At 36.6% G+C, this 23,777-nt stretch overlaps 1 protein-coding gene across 2 annotated transcripts in view; it reads left to right on the forward strand.

The window, feature by feature from the left end:
• Positions 1–215: 215 nt before the first annotated feature.
• Positions 216–23,777, forward strand: part of Dscam2 (Down syndrome cell adhesion molecule 2) — a 558,607-nt gene continuing 535,045 nt past the window's right edge. For both annotated transcript variants that reach the window (XM_081742257.1, XM_081742256.1), the window contains exon 1: positions 216–544. In XM_081742257.1, the coding sequence (XP_081598383.1) occupies positions 244–544 (301 nt within the window). In that variant the 5' untranslated portion in view covers positions 216–243. The remainder of the gene's footprint in view (positions 545–23,777) is intronic.

Here is a 23,777-nt window from a genome sequence, read left to right on the forward strand (position 1 = left end):
TATATATATATATATATATATATATATATATATATATATATATATATATATATATATATATATAACTGTACTTATATAAATGTTTTGATAAAACCACTTAGTTGACTAGTTGTAAACTATCTACCTAAAAAGTTTAAAGTGATTGAAAATATTTGAAATTTCTTGCCAGGTCTTACATAGAGAAGTAATATGACGTTGCTTTTTTGCTTTCTTTCAGATCTCTCGAACAGTTATGAGACTCACATGCAAGGCCCTATATTCGTCGTGGAACCACCTTCAAGACTTGAGTTTTCCAATTCGACCGGCGGTTGGGCTGACTGCTCCGCTCACGGTTCTCCTCCTCCGTCAATTGAATGGTTGGCTAGCGATGGCTCCACAATGGGAGACGTGCCCGGCGTACGTCGTATCCTCCGTAACGGGACACTCGTGTTTCTTCCATTTTCAGCTGGAGCGTTCCGCCAAGATATTCATAGTTCCGTGTATCGTTGTTTGGCTGCTAATTCGGTCGGGAGGATTATCAGCAGAGACGTTCAAGTTCGAGCAGGTAAGTCATGGCTCTCTTAAACCTATATTGATATAGTATACACAAGAACTGTATGTAAGACTAGAAATGTTGAATCAAATTGGCCTTACGGAAATTTTCTCAATAAAGTATTTTTCTTTTTAGGTGTTCTTTCCAAAAATTGCATTATTTTATATTCTAAAGTGTATACTTCAAGATTTACAATTAAGCTTAGAATAGAGAGTGGTTATCTAAACCTAAACCCTATTAACAGATTTGGTAAGCAACCCGGATTATCTATGCAGAATTATTCCGCAAACAATTTTGTTTGTCCCATGATAACTACAAAATTGTAGCTATTGGAAAATCATGGTGCCCGCTTGACATGAAGCTAGAAGCATCGCTATTCGAAAAGAATCAAAGTTTATAAATACCATGTAATGGTCTTCATCTATAGATTTCTTTATCATGAATATGTACTTAAATTCATCACAAGTGTCTGCATGCAAGTGTCTGCCTTCGGAAGGACTACCATTTTTTTTAATGTGAATATTATTTTATATGTACATGTACGACTCCTTTAATGTTGGATATTCCTGACAACTGTACACAGTTTTGGAAACTAAACACAGCCTCCTAGTCACATCTTAACCGATGGGAGAACAACATGTTTTTTTTTTTTTTTCTTTTAGAATTTTCTAAAAAAAAAAAAATCCCAACTATGTTTGAATTATTCCCATGGCACACATGTGTCCCGTTGATAGTCAAAGTCTTAATGTTATTTTGTTTAATAAAATTTACATAAAATGGGTTTTTTTTCCCCTCGTTCTCCCTCCTTTCTTCTAGCACGACTATGGGACCAATATTGAAACCGAATGAAATTAAAAGTTATTTCCAGTTTACCTACTGCTTATGCAACCAACAATACTATGCGGTATTGTGTGTTGCCTACAAACAAGCTGATTTATTTTTAATGCAGTCAACTATCAATACCTATCGTTATATTGTAGTTAATATCTTATAACATATTCCTGTCTAAGAAACAAAAGTACGTTCATTCATAATATATTATTGTAATATCATTGTTGTAAATTGTGAGTTTGATCGGTTGCAGCAAAGTTAAACGTAGCTAAATTTTCACTACCTTCTCGTATTTTCCGAAGGCTGCCAGAATATCGTACTTACACAAGGTAGGATGATTGGGTCAATACAATTTGAGGATGTGGATCCAAATCTAAAAAGAAAACTATTAAAATATTAGAAAACTCGAGGAAGGGCTGTGAAAAATATAGGATAAATATAAATGTTGAAAGACAAAAAAAAATGCTGATTGGACCGAAGCGCTCGGTGTCAAATATAAAAGTAGAAGGAGTTAAAACAGAACAGATAATTACCGTTCGATACTGATCAGTATAATTAGTGATGACATAAATAGCGAACATGAAATAAAAGGAAAGGTAGGAATGGCGAAAGAAGCCTTTAAGAGGAAGATAACTTTATTTTATAGGTTCTTGAATAAAGAGTTGAGAAAATGGCTCACAAAATGCTTCGTGTGGAGTATTGGGCTGTACAGGGCAAAAACATGGATATTATGCAAAAGCAATTAAAAAAGACTGAAAGTTTTCGAAATGTAGATATGGAGAATAATGGATAGTATTAACTTGGTCGAGTGGAAAGTGAATGAGACGATGTTAGAAGTGGAGAACAAAGAAAAAAGCATGTAATAGATAAGAGGAAGAGATTGATTGAGAAAGAACTGTATCGTCAGGAACACGCTAGAGGGTATTTTGTGTGGGAGGAAAAAGGGAGATAAAGGAGGCTATAGTTCATGAACGGTATGAAAACAGAAAAAAAACTTACGTGAAGACGAAGAAGTTAGCTGAAGACCGTAGATAAATAGCAGAATATCTATGATTTTATATATATATATATATATATATATATATATATATATATATATATATATATATATATATATATATATATATATATATATATATATATAGATAGATAGATAGATAGATAGATAGATAGATAGATAGATAGATATATGGGTCTAGGTCAAAACCCCCACAGCCAAAACTTCCACACTCAAGAAATGTCAAAACGCCCACAAGATCGGTCATAACTCCCACACAAATGGACAAATCTCCGAAACTCACGAATGGTCAAAACCCCCACAGCCAAAACTCCCACACTCAAGAAATGTCAAAACGCCCACACAATCGGTCATGACTCCCACACAAATGGACAAAACAGCCACACATACCAACGGTCATAATCCCCACATAAATGGACAAAACTCCCACACAAATGGTCAAAACTCCCACATGCAGAAATTGTCACAATTGCCACACAAATGGACAAAACCCCCACACAATCGGACAAATCCCCCACACTCTGAAATGATCGTGATTGCACGTCTTTGTTGTGGCTCTTTATGACGCCCACTTTAGTGTTTCTGTCATTAGAAAACAGTGTAAGAAGAATAGTTGCAACATCAGTTTAAGTGGAATAAACAATGTTATTAAAAAGTACAAGGGCAAGACATGCAACCAGGATCATTTCAGAGTGTGTGGGGGTTTTGTCCATTTGTGTGGCAGTTGTGACAATTTCTGCATGTGGGAGTTTTGTCCATTTATGTGAGGATTGTGACCGTTGCTATGTGTGGGAGTTTTGTCCATTTGTGTGGGAGTTATGACCGTTGGAGGTTATGACCGATTAGCAGTGTGGAGGTTTTGGCTGTAGGAGTTATGACAATTCGTGCATTTGGGCGATTTGTCCGTTTCTGTGGGAGTTATGACCGATTGTGTGGGCGTTTTGACATTTCTTGAGTGTGGGAGTTTTGGCTGTGGGGGTTATGACCGTTCGTGTATTTGGGAGATTTGTCCATTTGTGTGGGGAGTATGACCGTTTGTGTGGGCGTTTTGACATTTATTGAGTGGGGGGTTTTGGCTGTGGGAATTTTGACCTGTTCCCATATATATATATATATATATATATATATATATATATATATATATATATATATATATATATATATAATAGAGAGAGAGGGGGAAGAGCTTGTTTCATTTATACTGAACCGAATTTGAACGGACCACTTACCTACGGAATGCCTTGTTTCCACCACCAAAAGTTGTATTCAATCTGCAGGCTATCTTTACTGACTATTAGCTGGCATGGTAGTTTCCATTGCAGGACACTACGTTGAAGCTAGACTATGGATATTGGATCCCACATCTCTTTACAAAGCTTTCTACAGGCCGGAGAATGTGCGGATTTTGGCGATAGGACAGGCGCTGTTTGAGCAGGCCGAAAGCACAATAGTGCATTCGGCTGGCATCTGGTCTCTGGACAGGGTTGTCAGAGGAGGAAATAGCCGATATTCCAGTTTGCTGATCCATATAGCGATAGAATTCTTGCAATTTCTTTTTCAGTTAGTTACATAACACGGTTTCAGGGCGTGCACACTGCTCTTGCGAACGAGCGTGAACCTAAAATCAGTGTGAACAGCACGTTTGAATATCACCTGCGATGAGCATCATTTGCTGGATGTTACAAGATATTTGTGTGTGGAAGGATTTTCAGTTGTTGCCAGTCGCCAAAACACACGCAATAGCGGCTGATCCTCTTCTCGGGAGCGGCTGTTTGAGTAGCTGTGGTCGGCCCAGGACTATGTGCCACATATTTCCGTATAATACCATTTATAGTGGCATGACTAACACGAAAATTACTTACTTGACACATTTCTGCAATGCACGACCCTGTGAACTTATCGTCGGAAAATGCCACGATGAACTCTCTCAGAATCTGTTCAGTTTTGGTGGCATCAAACTACGCTGTACTACATTGCTCTACTGCTTGTCTAATGAGATACTGTTGCTTGCCAAGCAAGCAATCTCATGGCGATATGATGCGCATGCGCGGTATAGTCACACATTGACTTCGACTTTGGCACAATATAACTGAAAACAATGTAAAACGCATGAGAAACGTATTCTAATAAAACATAAAGGCTGTGATACTGTTTTATAGTCTAGAAACATTTTATAGTATTTTCTTGAAATGAAATGAAATCTTTGAGTTTTACGTCCCACGGTTATGCCGATTAGGCTAAAGGAGACGGTGATAATGAGAGATGAGTGAAATGGTGGAATGAAGAAAGTGGGAGGAAACGGGAGAACCCCGAGAAAACCCACGAGCACGGTGTTTGTCCACCACAAAGTTCACTTGGCGGGGGCTGGGATCGAACCCGGGACCCCAAGCACCAGAGGTGAACGCTCTACCACTGAGCCACTGCGCCCCCCTAGAATTTTCTTGAGTCTTTAAGATAAATTAGTTTATTAATAAATTAAATGGCTTTAGGTACATAGAAGGAACCAACCCACTGTGAATAGGAACAGAGATGTACCAGAAGAAGTGATGAAGATTGTGCTGAAAACTAAGGAGGAAATACAAATACCATGATTGTAAAAAAATTTTCTTACTGATTTTCACTGATCAAAAGAAAACACGAAAATTAATAGACAGAGATAAAGTAATCTTTCCATTTTATCTTTCTCGCACTTCCCTCTATCTCCACAGCGGTTAAGAATAGAATAGAAAAGAAAGTGATACTTTACCACTAGAGTCGTTACATTTAAACGTAATAAAAGTATTATTATATAATTTGTAGCTGAAGGTATACAGTGGACTCTTTTTAATTCGAACTTGGATAATTCGAATTATTGGATAATTCGAACAGAAGCTTATTCCCCTTGAAAACTGTATTAAAAACAATGGTAAAAAATCGTGGGTAAATCGAACATTTGAACGTCCTGTTTGGATAATTTGAAGTATTTGCAGTGGAAAAATTTGCAGTGTTCGACAAATTGCAAATAGAACAACGTAATTTAAACTGTTTTTTTTATTTATCTGTTATCTTATCCAGAAGCGACCATGGGAAAGAGAAATTTTGTTGATACCACCTCAGCTGGACTTCCTCCCGTTATAGAGAATCCGGCAGAAGATGGTTGGTACGCATCTCTCCACCTCCTCAATAACCTGGAAGTGTCCATCCCTTCTGTAGAAATATCAATGACCTTGAACCCTGTCCTCCACTAGCAAATGACTTGAAAGAACAAGATATTTGTGCAATTCTTTTTAACTGAACTAAAACAGTGACAAAAACGTAAGCAGATTCGTTTGTGATCTATTGGCGTGCATTATGCACAATGTCGAATCGCGACGCCTATTCTAGATCCTTACGAAAATGTGGTGCTTTATAGGTAAGGTGCTTTGCATGTTAATTAGTTTTTCATATACAGTATAGTTATTTTGTTCCCTTGATTTTAGTTTAAAATTAGAGTTTTTTAGTTAATTCGAATTTTGGATAATTCGAATTTTTTCTTGTCCCCTTGGACTTCGAATTAGAGAGACTCCGCTGTAACTTAATGACTGCAACTAAACAAAAGATATACGGTGTCTCGATTACAGCCCTAGATAAAAATAGTTGTCACCAGATGTGACCTTAACAGGTTAAGTGCCGCCTACGTATATTGCAAGAACATCTCCTATAGCCAAAATGTGTTTTCTTCATTTTTTGGTTTCTATGTGTCTTTCTAAGTAATAATTTATTTATTTGAAGTAATTCTGCAGTATCGGTACTATGTAATATTGATTCTTTCTTGTGGTGGTACGTTGGTCTCACGTCGGCCCAGAGAGACTGTGTTTCGGAGTAGGTTTAATGGCCACGTGAGACCAACATGTCACCACACAAATTTTAGCCGATTGTGCGCAGACGCAGGACTCACAATTCCACAGGTAAAGGCTGTTTTTCGTACTACCAGGTCGACTATTATACACTGCAATAGCTTTTAATGTAAAAAGTGTGATCAGTGAGTCACCACAGGACAAGCTAACAAGAAGTTGTGTGAGACCAACCTGGCACCACGTGGCCGTAAGGAAATATTTTATGTGAGACAAACGTGAGAGTTTTTGGATGATATCTGTGAATGGATATGAGAGGTGTTTCGAGAAATTGGATCAGCCGTTCAGTGACATTCCACAGGTGCTCAATTAGGTACAAATATGAAAAGTTTTGAGCACTATTGCTGATTATGGAAGACCAGGCACTTCACGCACTTGGATAGTGCACAACAACGTTCCATGTCATACGGCAGCTCCATCGATGAATGTTTTGACAAGAAGCATTTCTGTGGTTTCTAACCTCCTTATTCGCCGGATGTCAGTAAATGCGTCTTCTGTTTCTTCTCATTGCTCAACAACTGCTTGAAAGTGCGCAATTTTGGTACTTTGGATAATATCAGGAAGAACGTAACTGACGATCGTAAGCCAAGTAGATTGTTTTGAATGGAAGGTAATAGAAAAGTCTCATTACTTTTCTAACATACCTCATATATATATATATATATATATATATATATATATATATATATATATATATATATATATATATATATATATAGTACACCTATATAATTATTTATATAGGTGTGCGTGTGTTTTTACTCTTGTTATTCTATTTTGAACCTTCTGTCGAGAAACAAACAAAAGCAAACAAACATTTACAAATACCAAACTGTTCTGGTTTGAATTGCTTCAGTAGCTTGCGAAAAGAAGTAAACATGTTTCTTCAAATTAAAGTGTATTTTCTTCTTGTTTCCTTGTATAAAGAACGTCTTTTCCCAGAAAAGTCAGACCTTTCTCGTTATTTTTGATTGGATAGAGGCACCCTGTTGTTACGGACAAGAAAGTACCATCTTCAACGCTTGTGAAAGGAACTAAAGGAACACGCTTCTTGCAATTGATTTATTTATTTTTCCCTCTTTCCGTGATGCGTCTAGCACTTTTGATGGCTTCGTAATGCAATGGAGTTTCTTTTGTATAGGTCACAGGGAAAAGATTTTTAGGTCCAATGGACGAAAATTCTCTTCTTAATGAACACACAAACAACTTTTTATTTGCTAGTGAAAACTGTTCTGTTTCTTTTACTTGCTGTTTGTTTGTTTATTGCAGTTTGTTGTCCCTTGTTAAAACCAAAGCGATATGAGATGAGGATGTACAGTCACCCACCTAAGTACCTGGACCCCTGACTGTTATAATTCAATTACTTGGGGTCCAGGTACTTATGTGGCTGACTGTACAGTTTAACCCCTTTCGATACTTAAAAATTGTAGTCAAGGAAAACATATTTCTTGAGCTATTGAGGGAAAGAAAACTTACATGTAGATTCCAAAGATTATCATGCAAGTTGAGCATTTAAAGATTGCCTAACCATGGTCTGGGCAACACACTAACGTATAACCGAGAAACAGCCGATATATGTAACTCATATTCCTTACATGTAAACAAACTTTTGATTTTTTCGTGCAATATATAACTATTAATAGAACAATTACCTCGACCGAAATCGTTAATGAAGTAATCCGTTAACGTATTAATGGATAACGGCGACTTTAACGGTGATTATCTGTACTCCATATCCCATACATGTAAGTGAATTTTTGAATTTTATTACTTTCTAACCTAACCTATAGCACGGCCAACAAGAGATGGTCTCTGACGTTTCTTACCACATGCAGTGGGACATTGCAGCCCCTACTTTGATACAAGTGTTACCAACCACGATCACTCTGTCTTATACCATTAATTAAATTGCCACTACAGTTGCACCGAAAAAAACCTTGACACGCGAGTAGTGGCAATGTCACTGCGAGCTGTCAGAGACGTTCTCTTACTGGACGCACTATGACCTAGCCTAACCTAACCTAACCGAACCGAACCTAACCTAACCTAACCTAACCTAACCGAACCTAATCTAACCTAACCTAACTTAACCTAACCTAACCTAACCTAACTTAACCTAACCTAAGCCTTTATAATTAGATGTCCAACATATTTGGCAATCACGCAGAGAACAACACCGAAGATTCTACACTTGTGTTAATTTAACACATAGGCTGTGTGTCATTTCAACTACCGGCATTTGACACACAACTCCAAATGGAGTTGTTCTAACCACTTGTTTGTGTTATATTTTAACACAATCGTTTTAACACATAGGCATGTCGTTGAAACAACACAACGATTTTTTACAGTGTACGGTTATTGAATTATGATGTATGTTATGTAACGAATAATAATAATAATAATAATAATAATAATAATAATAATAATAATAATAATAATAATAATAATAATAATAATAATAATAGTCTTCAATCACTGAGGAATCCATGCTTTACATCCTTTTCTTTTCCTAGCGTAGAATTGCCAGTTTTAATAACTCCATGGATTGCACTCTGGCTGTGTAGTAGAGCGCTTACCTCTGGTGTGTAAGATCTCTGTTTCGATCTCCGGCCCAGCAAGTTTATGGTGGACAACATTGTGTCCGTGGGTTCTCGGGATACTTCCGTTTTCTCTCACTTTATCATTCCACAAATTCTTCAATCATCATTCACTTTGCCTTCAACATTGTCTCCCGTAGCCGAAAGGCGTAATCGTGGGAGGTTAAACTGAAATATTTTAATCTCACTACATTTTAATACCGTCCACTAATTGTAGACAATCCCAATCATTCTTTTCACCGTACCTTCTAGCGTGTTCGTCATAATACTTATTTTTCTGGTGTTATAACCAGCTTTTTCCTCTATATATTTAGCTCCAATGTTTTTCTTCTCGTCTTGCCTGCCACTTCTGACACTTTTATATTGTTCCTACTTTTGGTCTGTTTTTCATTTTTAAACTTTGTCAACACAACCATACACTGCCACGCATGCACTCAGTTAATTGCACAATATGCTTTTACTGGCGTCTTAGAATGGCGACACTGTTTCCTCAGTTTTGGCAGTTAAGACACATCTGATTCATTTTATGTGATCCATACACAACGTATTCACACAACTTCACTCGTCGTCTTGTTGGATGATATTTAAAGTAAAAGTATTGTGCAAGAAAACGCTGTGATCTATACACAACGTATTCACAGATAACTTTGCTCGCCATGTTAAAACTACCAGCATTATGCTGTATTTGATGCTGTGGTTTATACACAACGTATTCACAGATAACTTCGCTCGTCGTGTTGTCCGGTGACATTAAAACTACCGGCATTATGCTGTATTTGATGCTGTGGTTTATACACAACGTATTCACAGATAACTTCGCTCGTCATGTTGTCCGGTGACATTAAAACTACCGGCATTATGCTGTATTTGATGCTGTGGTTTATACACAACATATTCACAGATAACTTCGCTCGTCGTGTTGTCCGGTGACATTAAAACTACCGGCATTATGCTGTATTTGATGCTGTGGTTTATACACAACGTATTCACAGATAACTTCGCTCGTCATGTTGTCCGGTGACATTAAAACTACCAGCATTATGCTGTATTTGGTACTGTGATTTATACACAACGTATTCACAAATAACTTCGCTCGTCGTGTTGTCCAGTGACATTTAAACCACCAGCAATATACTATCTAAGGCACTGTGATTCATACACAACTATTCACAGATAACTTTGTTGATCATGTTGTCCTGTGACATTTAAAGAACCAGCACTATGCTCTTCAAGACGCTATGATTCACAGACGTATTCACATATAACTTTGCTCGTCGTGTTCTCCGGTGACGTTGAAACTACCAGCATTACGCTATCTAAAATGCTGTGATCCATACACATCGTATTCACAGTGCTGTTGACCGTCGTGTTGTCCGAAGACATTGAAACTACCAGCAGCATGCTCTTTAAGACGCTGTGACTCATACACAACGTATTCACAGATAACTTCGCTCGTCGTGTTGTCCGGTGACATTGAAACTACCAGTTTCGTGCTCTATAAGACACTGTAATCAGTCTGGTCTTTATGACTGAAGGTGTCATTGATAGAGAATCTCCAAACTTGCAAGCCTGGCTCCTGAACTTGAGGTCGTGTGAAAACTAGTCCTGTAAGGGTATAGCAAACCAGATTCTGAATAAGGTTCGTATCGTCAGTTCTGTAGGGGTAACGAGCCTGAGCACGAGCCTAATGACGTTAGTGAGCCGAGCATCATTAAGGATAGCGAGCCGAAGCTGAGCTAGGCTCAATGAGATTTGTGAGCTCGAACCACATTGAGAATAGTCAAGCTGAGACAGCTGAAGTTCGAATACTCATCGATTTGTTAAATGGCTATCTTTAGCGCTCTAATCTTGTGCATGTTACAAACAGAGAGTGAAATTAGAAAGTGTTCTAATCTTTAAAGCTGACTCCCTAATACGATCATTAGAATTCTGTGTGGGCTTGGCAAATATCTTTCCCATTTCTAAACAGATATGAAACAATGTGCTAATGAGCGTGGAAGATTACGTTGTTGTTTTGTTCGTATTTCTCGAGGATCTCAACTTGTTGCATGAAAGTGTTGGAGATGCAGACTCCGTGCATGAATATGATAAACATTTTCTTTGCCTAGTACAAGGGAAGGTGAACTCCTGCTCAACGTAACCGAAACTCTCCTGTAAATGTGTGCCTTTTAGCCATGATTATACAACACAAACTATTTTAGTTCTTACATTTTCTTCATCTTTCAGAACATGTATCGATTTTTGAAACTAAATTGCACAACAATAAGCCAATACAGCAAACTAGTGATTTTATAGGAATATAACAAGCTTATAGAAAAATAAGTGCAATTGGTATATTTTAAGAAAAACTTTAAAATAGTATTTCACATAAGTAAACTTCATATGATCAATGATACAACACCTTATGACAAATAGATTCTAATGTAAACTATTTAACATAAGATTTTGTATCATTGATATTTTGTTATAACTAGCTCAAATACCCATTCTTCTCATGGGTCAGATAAAATATCTATGTAAACAAACTGATCAACGAAACGAAAAAAATATCGGTCATTTTTTACTACTTTTACATATCCCGGTAAACGCCTCCTGAGACCCCCTGGTTCGAATTAAAAAAACGCCTCTGATCCCCAGCAGATAGGGCTGTATTTGGAAGTAAACGCCTCTGGGAGTATCACCATTCATCTCAGCGACCGCGAAAACTATGGATTTCTACTCCTTTTAGATGTCCCCGGTAAACGCCCCCTCCCCGAGACCCCCTGGTTCGAATTTTAAAAAACGCTTTTTGTTGGTCTGGGGCCTCGCCAAGGTACCCGTGCTCAAAATTTAGTAACTCTCGGTCCACTCATCTGGTCCCCAGGCCGCACACAGATAGACAGACACACAAACAACCTCTTTAATTTATTTATATTACAAGATAGATACTAACTCTGCTTGACAGTTAGAAAGATCACACATGGACTAGAAATTTCCATTTCTTCCGGTAGATATCAGCCGCTTGAGGACGTTTAGTGCCATCTTACGGTGACATGTGTAACTTCTACTACCCTTGCAAAATAATAATAATAATAATAATAATAATAATAATAATAATAATAATAATCAAAAAATTCGCCTTCGTTCAGGAGTTCTCGTTGTGGAGTGACGAATGGACGTAAGCCATTTTTATGCGTTAAGACGTTAACAGATTGACTCTGTTAACGAATTCGGCCAAAATAATTGCTCTAATTATCTATTGTAAAAACAGAATTCAAAAAGTCGCTTTAGTTCAATTGACTGCATCAACAAACTTGGCTGAGATAATTGTTCTTGCTATTTATTGCAGCTATTTATTTAAGAGAAAATTCGTATCTGTTCAAGAGTTACCTCAGGGTATTTTTCTTAATTTTAAAGGGAGATGCCTATTACGTTAGAAATTTTGAGGATAATGGAAACATTTAGGGAATTTCCCTTCAATTTCAATGCGATGTGCCTATCAGAGTAGAAATTTTGGCAATAATGGAAATATTTAGATTTTCCTTAAATTTGAATGGGATGTACCTGACACAGTAGAAATTTAGCGATAATGGAACTATTCAGGGAACTTTTCTTAACTTTTATTGGGAAATGCCTGGCACAGAAGAAACTTTGAGGATAGTGTAAATATCACGGGATTTTCCTTAAATTTGAATAAGATCAGTAGAAACTGTGAGAATACTAAAAATATTCAGATTTCTCTTAAATTTGAATGGGATGTACCTAGAAACTTTGTGGGCAATGGAAATACAAGAGTATTAAGGGGATTTCCCTTAAATTTCAATGCGATGTGTGTGTCATAATAGAAATTTTGGCGAATTGAAAATATTCAGAAGATTTCCCTTAAATTTGAATGAGATATGTCTCTCACCATAAAAAGTTAGAAGATAATGGAAATATTCAAGGGATTTTCCTTAAATTTCAATGCAATGTGACCAACTCAGTATATAGTTTGAAAATAATAAAAATATTCCGGGAATTTTCCTTAAATTTGAATAGGATGTGCCTGTCACAGTAGAAACTTTGAGGATAATGGAAATACTTAAAGGATATCTCTAGAATTTCAATGAGACGTGCCTGTCACGGAACAGTCCTAAAGTCATACAGTGACTGTCCTTCAAAAATATCCAGGAATCCTGCAGAAAATCTCATTTTTGGGACTGAAACGAAACTTGAATCGTCAGGACATCTGCTGAAAAGCTAATACTACATCTAACGTAAAATGAACATCCCGATATTTCGAGACTGACGTCTCCTAGATGTCTCTGTGATATGTGTGTAGCATTGTACAGTTTATTAATTAAATCAAAGTTTGGTAAAAGTAGTTCTTCGATTGTGATTTCTCCGAAATTGACTCTCGTTATCGCACTTGTCGTATAAGTATAGATCCGAGCTAATTTCTTCAAACGTTTATTACCATTTCTAATGTTTACAGTAGAACAATATTATTGGGAATTTGTTGGTAAATAAAAAAAACAATTTATAATAATGATATAGACTATACTTACTGGAATTTTTTGTCAAATAAATAAATAAATGTACATTTTCTCTTTATTGTATATTTTTAAATAGATAAATGAATAAAAATATGTATTAATAATATATTTTTCTGAGCTTTCTTAATAAAAAAGTAAAATGAAATCTTTCAGTTTTACGTCCCACGCTTATGCCGGCTAGGCTAAAGGAGACAGTGATGATGAGAAATGAATGAAATGGTGGAATGAAAAAGTGGGAGGAAACGACAAAACCCTGAGGAAACCCATGCACACAGTGTTTGTCCACCACAAGGCTTACTTGGCGCGAGCTGGTATCGAACCAAGGACCCCATGCATCAGTGATGAACGCTCTACGACTGAGCATCGCGGACCCTCTTTCCAAGTATGTTAATAAATAAAATGTAGATTTATTATTTAAGTATACTTTTCCAAGGCTTCAGTACTAAAGTAATAATTATTCAGAAGCCTCATTAATAATAAAATTAATAAATAAACCTACTAATTAATATATTTTTCAAGATCTTAGTTAATAAATAAATACAAGGTGTTTCAAAACAACACCGACCACGTTTGGGAAGTGATTCCTGACACCAAGATAAGACAAAAAGTATAGACCACCCTGGGCGCAGAAATGCTTCCTTTCGGAGTTATAGGCTGCCGAAAACATGAGAAAATAAACTTTAAAGGTCCATAGCTCCAAACCTATGAGGCCTACCATATTCGGGTCAAGACTTCATATACGAACTAATTTAATATGTGCTCTATCCAAAAATCCATGTTTCAGAATCCTAAAATAGTCACGCAACAATTTTATACAATAAGTTTGGCTACGGGCATATAATCTGAAGTACTCACCAACTATCTCTATAAAAAATGTTGCAGGAGTATCTTATTATTTTAACACATAGATATTTGGATAGGGCACATACTAGTTCCTAAGTGAAGTTTTGACCCGACTACGGTAGGTCCCATAGTTTTAGAAGTATGGACCTTTAAATTTTATTTTTCACGTTTTCGGCAGCCTATAACTCCAAAAGGAATCATTTGTGCACCCAGGTTGGTCTATACTTTTTGTCATATCTTGGTATCAATAATCTAATCACCTCCCAAACGTTGTCGGTGTTGTTTTGAAACACCCTGTATATCTACTATTAAGGTATACTTGACTTTGCTGAGAATCGCTGAATCAGAGTTGCCAGTATCAGAAACATTATACTATCGATTCAATTTTGTTATATAACCATGAATGCACAGTCAGCATTTGCTAAGAACATAACGGTTTCGGAGTTCTCTATCTTTACACAGACTTGTAACGTCTCTCCTTCTAGTACCATCTCCATTTTCGATGCTCTTTTAGGTATTAAGAAAAAAATAAAGAAAGATTTTTATAATTCCTGTTCCATCGGAAGTGACTTCTCTTTCTTTGAATATTCATAAGGTTAAGCACTTTCCAATGATCGCTTAAGTTTCGTGTTGTTTTTCCCTGCTGCAGGAGAAAGAGAGAGACTGTAAATGGTTCGTAAGACGGAAGAGGGGGTGGGGAAAGCTCAAGTACGAAGATCGTTAAAATTTGTGCATGAATTGAGAGAGATATACCTCGTCATTAATTTTCCTCTGAGGAAATTTTCCACCAAATTGTCACCATTAGTAACTGAATTAATTCATCATCCGATCTGATAGTTATATTGTAATTCTTGTCTGTAAAACTTTATCGTCAAATATAAAATAAAAAAGAGAGAGAGAGTTTACAACGGGCTAATTACGTATTCTTAAAATATCCATGAATAGATCTCAGATTTTTATTTTTTATTTCCAATTTATGCAGAAGGTAATGTCGCCTCATTGTTATCGATTTTTTTTTAAATCTTGTTTATCTTAGCATATTTAGGATAATCTGTAAACAGGGCCGGATTTAAGGGGGTGCAAAGGTGCACGTGCACCGCTCCCTTCGTTGTAAATATACACTACCTAAAGTGAGAAGTTAGCACTGAGTTTTGCAAAATCAATAATTATAAGTCAATTTTCTGAAGGTTGAGGGAAAAGAATTCATCGAGAGCAGACACTTGGCATTTCCAAAGGAATTCCTCATTCACATCACAGATGCCTAAAGGCATCTAAAAAAACTCAAATTTAATTCAAATGTACTGGCAGTTATTGGTACACCCCCCCCCCTTAGAGAATCCTGGATCCGGCCCTGTCTGTAAGATTTTTATAACAACTTTCCTGTAGGTGAGATTTAAAGCAAATACGATTATGTGAACACTAGATGAGCTCATACAGAAAAGTGCGAAAAACAAGACTAAAATTTTGTGTGCAGATTAGGTAAGAGTTCTATATACAGGGTGTTACAAAAAAATTTGTCACGATATTTTGGGAATAGTTCCTCACATCAAAATAAGAAATGAAAAGTTCATATGGATTGGTGGTCGGAAGTGCATAGTTTCGTACTTATAAGGCGCCGTAAACGTGAAAAGAAATGAATTTCAAAGGTTCATAGTTCTATTACTATAGGACACATTGTAGTGGGGTCAAGACATCACTGAGGAATTACCATGCGAATTATCTAAATATTCATCTTTCAGAATCTCCGGTACTTGCACAATCATTTTTAGGGAGGCTGTTTTGGGAGTACTTGATCATTCTCTGTCTGTCCCTCTATAAAAAATTGTTATGCAAATACTGGAGCATTCTTAAACATGGATATTTGGATGGTTTATATACCAGTTCCTTTGGTGATGTCTTGACCCGACTACGATAGGTCCAGGCCGGTAGCCAGCCCAAAAAATGTAGGGGGGGCCGGCTGAAGTTAGGGGGGGCCCGATCCAAAAATATTATAGTTCATCACCATATTATAGTTCATTTGCAAGCCTACCGTGAAAATTTTAGGGGGGCCCGCAAAAATTTAGGGAGGGCCCCCCTAGACCCCCCTGGATAGGTCCCATAGTAGTGGAACTATGAACTTTTAAAGTTCACTTGTTTCACGTTTTCGGGACCCTATAACTCCGAAACTATCCACTTTTGCTTTCTTATTTTGATGTAAGGAATCTGTCCCCCTAAATATTGTAATACATTTTTTTTTGTAACATCCTATATATAGCAGTTATAAACTGATGTAGTACAGAAACAAGAAATATAATAATAAATTAGAATGGATTTAGCAAGCTGACTTTTCTCTTTAGTTTTATATTTTCTCTCATTTTTCTTTTAACAGGGAGAGATTTTTTCTTTATACGTAGGTAAATTATATTCCCTTTAATCACACTAATCATACGAAGAAATTAAATGTCGACTAAAAGCAAGGAATTCGTGTTATTATTTTCAAAATCTCTTGTCGCCGCGAATTCTGTCGAGGAATTTGAAGCTTAAAATATACAAAACGATAATCATGGCTGTTGTTCTGCATGTTTGCTAAACATGGTCGCTTACTCTGAAGGAAGAACATAGACTGAAAGTATTTGAGAACAAGATCCTGAGACGAATATTCGGATCCAAGAGGAACGGGAATGTGGAATAGCGGAAACTTCATAAAGAGGAACTACATAATTTATACGGTTTACCAAACATTGTTAGGGTCATCAAATCTAGGACTCTTAGATGGGCAGGTTATGTAGCTAGAGTGGAAGAAAGTAGGAACGCTTTCAAAGTTTTAACTGGAAGACCAATCGGAAAACGACCATTAGAAAGACCTAGGTGCAGGACGATATTAAGACGGGAGGGGAGGATATTAAGATGGGAGGACGATATTAAGATGGATCTAGCAGAAATAGGAATACAAAATAGAAACTGGATCCAGTTGGCTAAGGATAGAAATCAGTGGAGAACTTTTGTGAACACAGCATTGAACCTTCGGGTTCCATAGGCTACAGAGTTAGTTAGTTTTTAATCTCTCGCGGTATTATTAATTATTAACTTTCAGGATTGTACTATACGATAGCGATCCGTGCATGTTTTTCAAGGCTCTAAGTGTTGTTGAACTTGACACAGAACTGTAGTTCTTAACCTCTTTGAGCCTAGCGTCCCCTTAGGTGAAATGCGTGTGTTCTGAGCGCCCCCCTAATCTTAATCCAATCCACCCATGCAGAAGGCTGAACGTTAGACGAAGCAGTCTAAGAACCAGAGAAAGGATTCAGTTCTCAAAACCAGCCTTAGACAATCTACATTATTATTTATTAAAAAAAATCTTCTACACTTTTGATAATTTGTTAAATGCATACTGGCTTTCGTCCAATAGCAACATAAAATTTTAATAGGTCATTAGATCTCAAAAGTCCCTAAACAGCTTGTGTTGTTGCCAACACTGAAAGGTCATTTTTCGAAGTTAAAATCTATTAAGAACTACGTGCAAAGTATCATGATACAAGAACGTTTGACAACTCTCAGCATTCTCAGCATAGAATCGCATTGTGTCCATAGACTGAGCATAGACTGACTAACTTCTTATTTGTGTATTTTCCTTTTAGATTTGATTAACCTAAAATTAGCTCGTTTGGTATTGTCATAATATTAAGCTATGCTGGTATTATGGTATTCACTGTGCCCTTTTTCACGTATTTGTTATAGGGCGTTAGGTTGGAAGTGAGACCCAATGTTCAGATTCTGCTAGTGAGTCACAACATTTTTGCTACGATAATGGTGACCACGCCATATATGGTGACAAAATCCACAAAATGGTGTTGGATGACCGTCAACTAAACGTGCCCAAGCTAGCAGACGTGATAGACGTTTCAGAAAGTGCTGTACGTCACATATTGATTGAAAATTCGGACATGAGAAAGCTGTGAGCGATATGGGTGCCGCGTTTGCTCACAATGGAACCAAAAATAGCACCGTGAGCAACGTCGTAACTTAGATTTTTCTGGGCGAGGTGGGGGTGGCAATCATTAATACGTGTATTTGGGCCCCCTAGAAAAAGTTGTTTTTCTAATTCTTGTCCCCCTCTGTTTCCACCTTTCTCTTACTTTTTATGGGCCCCGAAGTCTGTGGGCCCTCTCGTATGGCAAGGTCTGCGGGACCGTTACTTACGCTGCTGGGCCCGTTCCATACGTGGCAAATTAATTAAGGGGAAAATATTGACAAATCTCAAAGCCATACGAATAAATATTATTTCTAGGGTCCCAATAGTAGACTTTTAAAACTGAAATGCGCCCACGACTAATTTTTATTTTATTTACCTTTTGTGTGCTGTTTCATTTATGTAATGTAGTGAAAATGTTTGATGCTTCATTTATAATTTCATGTTCATATCGTACATGGAGTAAGAAAATGGCCCCCCCTCGAACAAAGGGGAGCTTCCCTGGGAGGGAAGTTGCCCCCTATCCCTCACAAGTTACGGCTATGTCCGTGAGAATGTTTCAATCGAGTGTTTGGCGAAGTTACATAGCAATAAAGTCGATTTATAACGATAGATGAAACTTGGGTCAATCAATTCATTCCTGAGATGAATGAACACTCAAAGCATTGGATTGAAAGGGAGAATCGACTCGTGCACATGGGATACTTTTCATTGATTATCTCGAAAACAAAAACAAAAACAAAAAAACAATCAACGGCGAGTATTACGCAAAATTATTGCAGCATTTGAGTGATTTAATCAAGAAAAAAACGCCCGCATCTGGCGAAAAAGAAAGTGTTGTTCCATAAATACAATGCACAAGTCCACACATCCGTAATCGTGATGGCCAAAATTAACGAGTTAAAGTTTGGATTGGTTCCTCACGGACCCTATTCACCAGATTTAGCCCCTCGGATTACTTTCTCTTACCAAACTTGAAAAACTGGATCTGTGGTAACAATGGAGTGTGCGGTTAATGGTTATCTTGAGGACCTCGACGGTTTCTACTATAAACAGGCTATCGAAGCTATTGAACATCGCTGGGAAATGTGTATCGAGCTAAAAGGAGACTGTTGAGAAATAAAGATATTTTCTCCAATTTTTTTCTCGTCTCTTTGATAGGTCGGGCAATTTTGGGAATCCCCTCGTACTTCACTTGTATAAATGATTAATCAACCCCGCTGTTTCAATTCAATAATTCTCTCAGCTACTTAATAATTAACATAAAACTATTCTTTGTACTCGCCTCGGTATTCCATTATTGAAATGAATTGCAGTGAAGAAACTTTCATACATAATAAATACAAATTTATTTGTGAAGTCAGCACTGACTGCCTGACCCCTTTTTGCCAGTGGTCCATATGATATCCCCGTTTTTTTATTTCTACAAATATATATTGGGAGTATGTTTAGTACAAGGGGTCCAGAAGCACGTAAAAAACACATAATTTACAGGAGAAATGAATGATGCAAGTACTTAGAAGTAACATAATGGAACCAAATCTAACCTAACCTAACATAAACTAACCTAAGCTGACCTGAAGTAACGTAAACTAATCTAATATTAGTAGAAATTAGCGAAATTCTATCATTTTTTGGATAATTATGCGGGACCCCAACACTAATATAACATAAACTAGACTAATCTAACCTAGTCTAACCTACACTATCCTAACCTATTCTCAGCTAACCGAATGTGCACAGAAATTACCAATATTGTAACATTTTTTAGAGAAAAGAGCTGGACCATTTCTGCTAAACATGGGCCATATATTGTTTTCCCTGTGTACGAGAAAATTTGAAAAGTTCTGTAAATTAAAAAAAAAAAAAACACTTAATAAAATCTGACTTGATGCGTGGCATTGTTTCCAGTCTTAAACGCAGGAAATCTGCCATTCCTTCCTGGCAAAAACTAATATGATTTCAAATATCTTGTTAAGCTGGAAGTGTACATTCAATTTATCTATGGTTCTAGGAAAAAGGCGTTACAATACAAATAAAGAAACTAATTTATTAAATTTTATTATATGTTCGCATATATCTCTTATCTCCATGCAACAAGTTATCAGGCAGCCCTCTATCGGACAACTATCGCTCTTAAATATGTACGTAATGAAACCATTAATTATTGTATAATGTTGTATGCTTAATTGATGGATCAAGAATGATATATAGGAGTTTCTACCAGTACTCACATTTCCGATTTGCTTCTAAAAAAATCAGTGTATAGTCTATTCGATAAAGGTGCTAATTGTTGTGCAGGACCGTGCTGTTTATAGATAAAATACGTTAACAACTATAAGCTGAGAATTTTGATGCCGAAGATTCTTCTCGGAGTTGGAGACAAATCACTGAAATAGTAGATGAAATTCTGACAAAAGTGGAACAAGACCGACATGTAGGGGTCTGAGCAGTGACAACATCGTCAAGGGCCTAAGCATTCAATCACCAACCAATTTTAAACCATTTGAAAAAAAAAAAAAAAAAACAGGCTACAAACTTGGGCCGATATGGGTTTGTATCATTTCAGTTTGATTCAAATACGAATTCAAAGTAGGAGAGAAGCTTAAAATTTTTGCAAAGAATAATGCTATTTTTTGCCGTTCGCCAAACAGAAGCAAAGGCTGAAATGTGAGGTGCATGGCTATAGGCCGAGCAAATTCAAAAGTCTGTATGCGAAGTTTCCAGCTAATCGAAGGGTATAGTTCATGTATATTGCTAAGTTTCACGTTAGTATTTTTGGTGATCCTATGATAAGAATTCTGGAGCATTGTAACTTAGCTATGATCAGTAATATCTGTTAATTTCGCAACGTTACGTAAAAGTGAATAGAGAAAAAATACTACTAGTTATGGGTCAGAAACATGAACATTACACACAAATGATTTTAAAAAAACGACTAGAAGTTTTAGAAATGTGAGTGTGGAGAAGAATGGAGAGAATGAGCTCGATCGAGCGGAAAACGAATGAGAGGGTGTTAGAAATGGTAGGAGAGAAAAGAACAATTTTAAATATCATTAAGAAGAGGAAGAAACGCTTGGTGGTCATTGTCTAAGAAGAAACTGTAACATGAGGGACGTGCTAGAGGGTATGGTGGCAGGAAAGGGAGGGAAGGGGCGAAGAAGAATATAATTAATGGATTATATCAAAACAGAAAAATTGCAACAGAAGATAAAGAGATTAGCAGAAGACCGTGAAGCATGGAAGCTTCTCAGCTGCGGCAAGTAACTTGCCAATAATGGCAGAATACCTATGATGATGATGATGACTTTGATTCAGTATTTGGCCTTTGTACCATTAAGTTTAACCGTACAATAAGTCATTATTTAGGAAATGTATTTATTTATTTATTTATTTATTTATTTATTCACAAAGTTTTATACAGCACTAGGCCAATTAGCTGAAACTATCTATATATATAAAAGAGAACGTACAAATCCTTTGTGAACTCATCACGGTAATACGGCTGAACCGATTTCTTTCATTTTTGGGGGGTTGTTAGGATTTGGACCCTAGATGGTTTTTATCATATCACTTTAATTTTTAATTACCAGTGTCTTGAGATAATGGACCATTGAAGTCTCCATAGTTCATCATAGGTAAAAATAAACGTATGTATATGCAACCCGCATGACCACGTGACTCGGCGGGTTAACATAAATGACAGGCGCTTGCAATTTGAAAGCGAAAAAGTAAAAATTATCTAAGTAACAAAGTTTATTGCGTTCCGGGGTGACCGCAGCGAAGCGGGGTGAACGCTGCTAGTACAGCATAAAGACAAAAAGAAAACAAAAACAGATAAAATGCAGAAAAAGGTTCATCTGTCAATATACAAGGTTCTCATCAATTGAATTCTAAAGTTTCTCTCAGAGGTAAATAATGTTACATTCCCTTGAGAATGTATTGTAATCATGCGCCACACTGAGAAAAAAAAATTGTAGGTGGTGTACTTAAAAAGGTAGGTTACATGCATAATTCCTGTAGTTTTTGGACAACGTACAGCAGACGTATAAGTGAAAACCTATGTTTTATAATACTTTCCGTATAAATGTTCCATCTGTACGTACTTTCCGTATGAAACAATATAGGCGGTCAGGATCTCATATACAAATGGACGTATATAACATGTAGCTGAGGAATGTAACATAAGTATATGCATGTGATATACGGAAAACTGTTATATGTCAGACATCCTGCAACGGCATGAAGTAACATCTAAGGGCAGTGGCCATGTAGCATACGGATAACGTATGCTCCGTACTGATTTCTGTAGTAAGCAAGAGGATTCCCTATATTTGTACAATATACCGCTGTCCGGAGAACGGATTTCTCTCACTGTAGTATGTAAAATAAGGAGCGCTTTACAAAATGATAACCTAGGTGGCTCATAAGTTAGCAAATTGAGAGAGCGAGTTCTCCTCTGACGAAAACGAAAGTTAATCTGTGATAGTAAAAATGTAGTCAATTTTGCCATTGATGATCTTATACAGGTAAAGTAAATCAGCTCCGCGGCGTCGTTTGTCAGAGGAACGTAAGTTTATCAAAGACATTAGTTCTTGTTTCGAGTAATTACGCGACTCGAGAATTCTAAATCTAACAATGGCAAGAAAGAAGTGTAACACAGAGTCAATGCGAGATAAATTAGTAGGTACTGCCATGTTCCATACAGGTGGACAATATTTAATGATTGGTGAAAAAAAAGCGTTATAAAACATCGTAAGGACAGAGAGACTTTGTATTTCCGGAAATCTATAGAGTAAACCAAGTTTTTGTTATAGCTCTGGATGAGATCCAACTGATATAATCCGCAAAAGAGAGATTTTCATCAAAGACAACACCTAAATCTTTTTGAGATGGAACACGTAGGTACATTGTTAACATTATATATCTGCCGAAGAACAATCTTTTTTTAAGGAAATAGAGATGGTGGTACATTTATTGGGGTTTGATAGATTGTAGCTACGTATTTAACAAGGAAAGTCGAAGCCGGCTTGTTCCAAGCAAACAAACCTATACTAAATGAGATGAGGCTGAAATCAACCTAGAAATTTGCTTATTAACTCATCAAAAATGTTACATTTCAGTTAAACCATGAACAAAAAGACTTTAAAAAATGTAAATTACTTGAATTGACAAAGTTCTACGACAACTAATTTTTACTCTAATGAATAGACATGCTTTTTTTAGTAACTTTACTTTTTTTTCAACGTTTAATTTTGCTTTAATCATTGAACATGTCAGAAGGAAAGAAAAAAAGATAACTTTGGGGATGCAAAAATCAATAACTTCTTGATAACTTCTCATGAATCAGACTCGTCAATATGGCTTCCCTTTTACTTTCATGTCTTTTTCTTTTCATCATTTTTATTTCGATTCAAAAAAACGAAGAAGACAAAGTCTTTTGTTCCAAACCTGTCTCTTTTGTAAATTTTACTTTTCTTTTTTCTTTCTTTCTTTCTTTCTTTGTGATGAATCATTGTGATTCTTTTCATCGAAGAAGTATTGATTTCACACGTAGTTACAAATCTTTCTTTCCGGCCCACCAATGTTGCTAAGGAGAAATATTAATTACTCAGTAT

This window comes from Thermobia domestica, chromosome 16, assembly GCF_964235325.1.
Source record: "Thermobia domestica chromosome 16, izTheDome1.hap1.1, whole genome shotgun sequence".
Classification (NCBI taxonomy): domain Eukaryota; kingdom Metazoa; phylum Arthropoda; class Insecta; order Zygentoma; family Lepismatidae; genus Thermobia; species Thermobia domestica.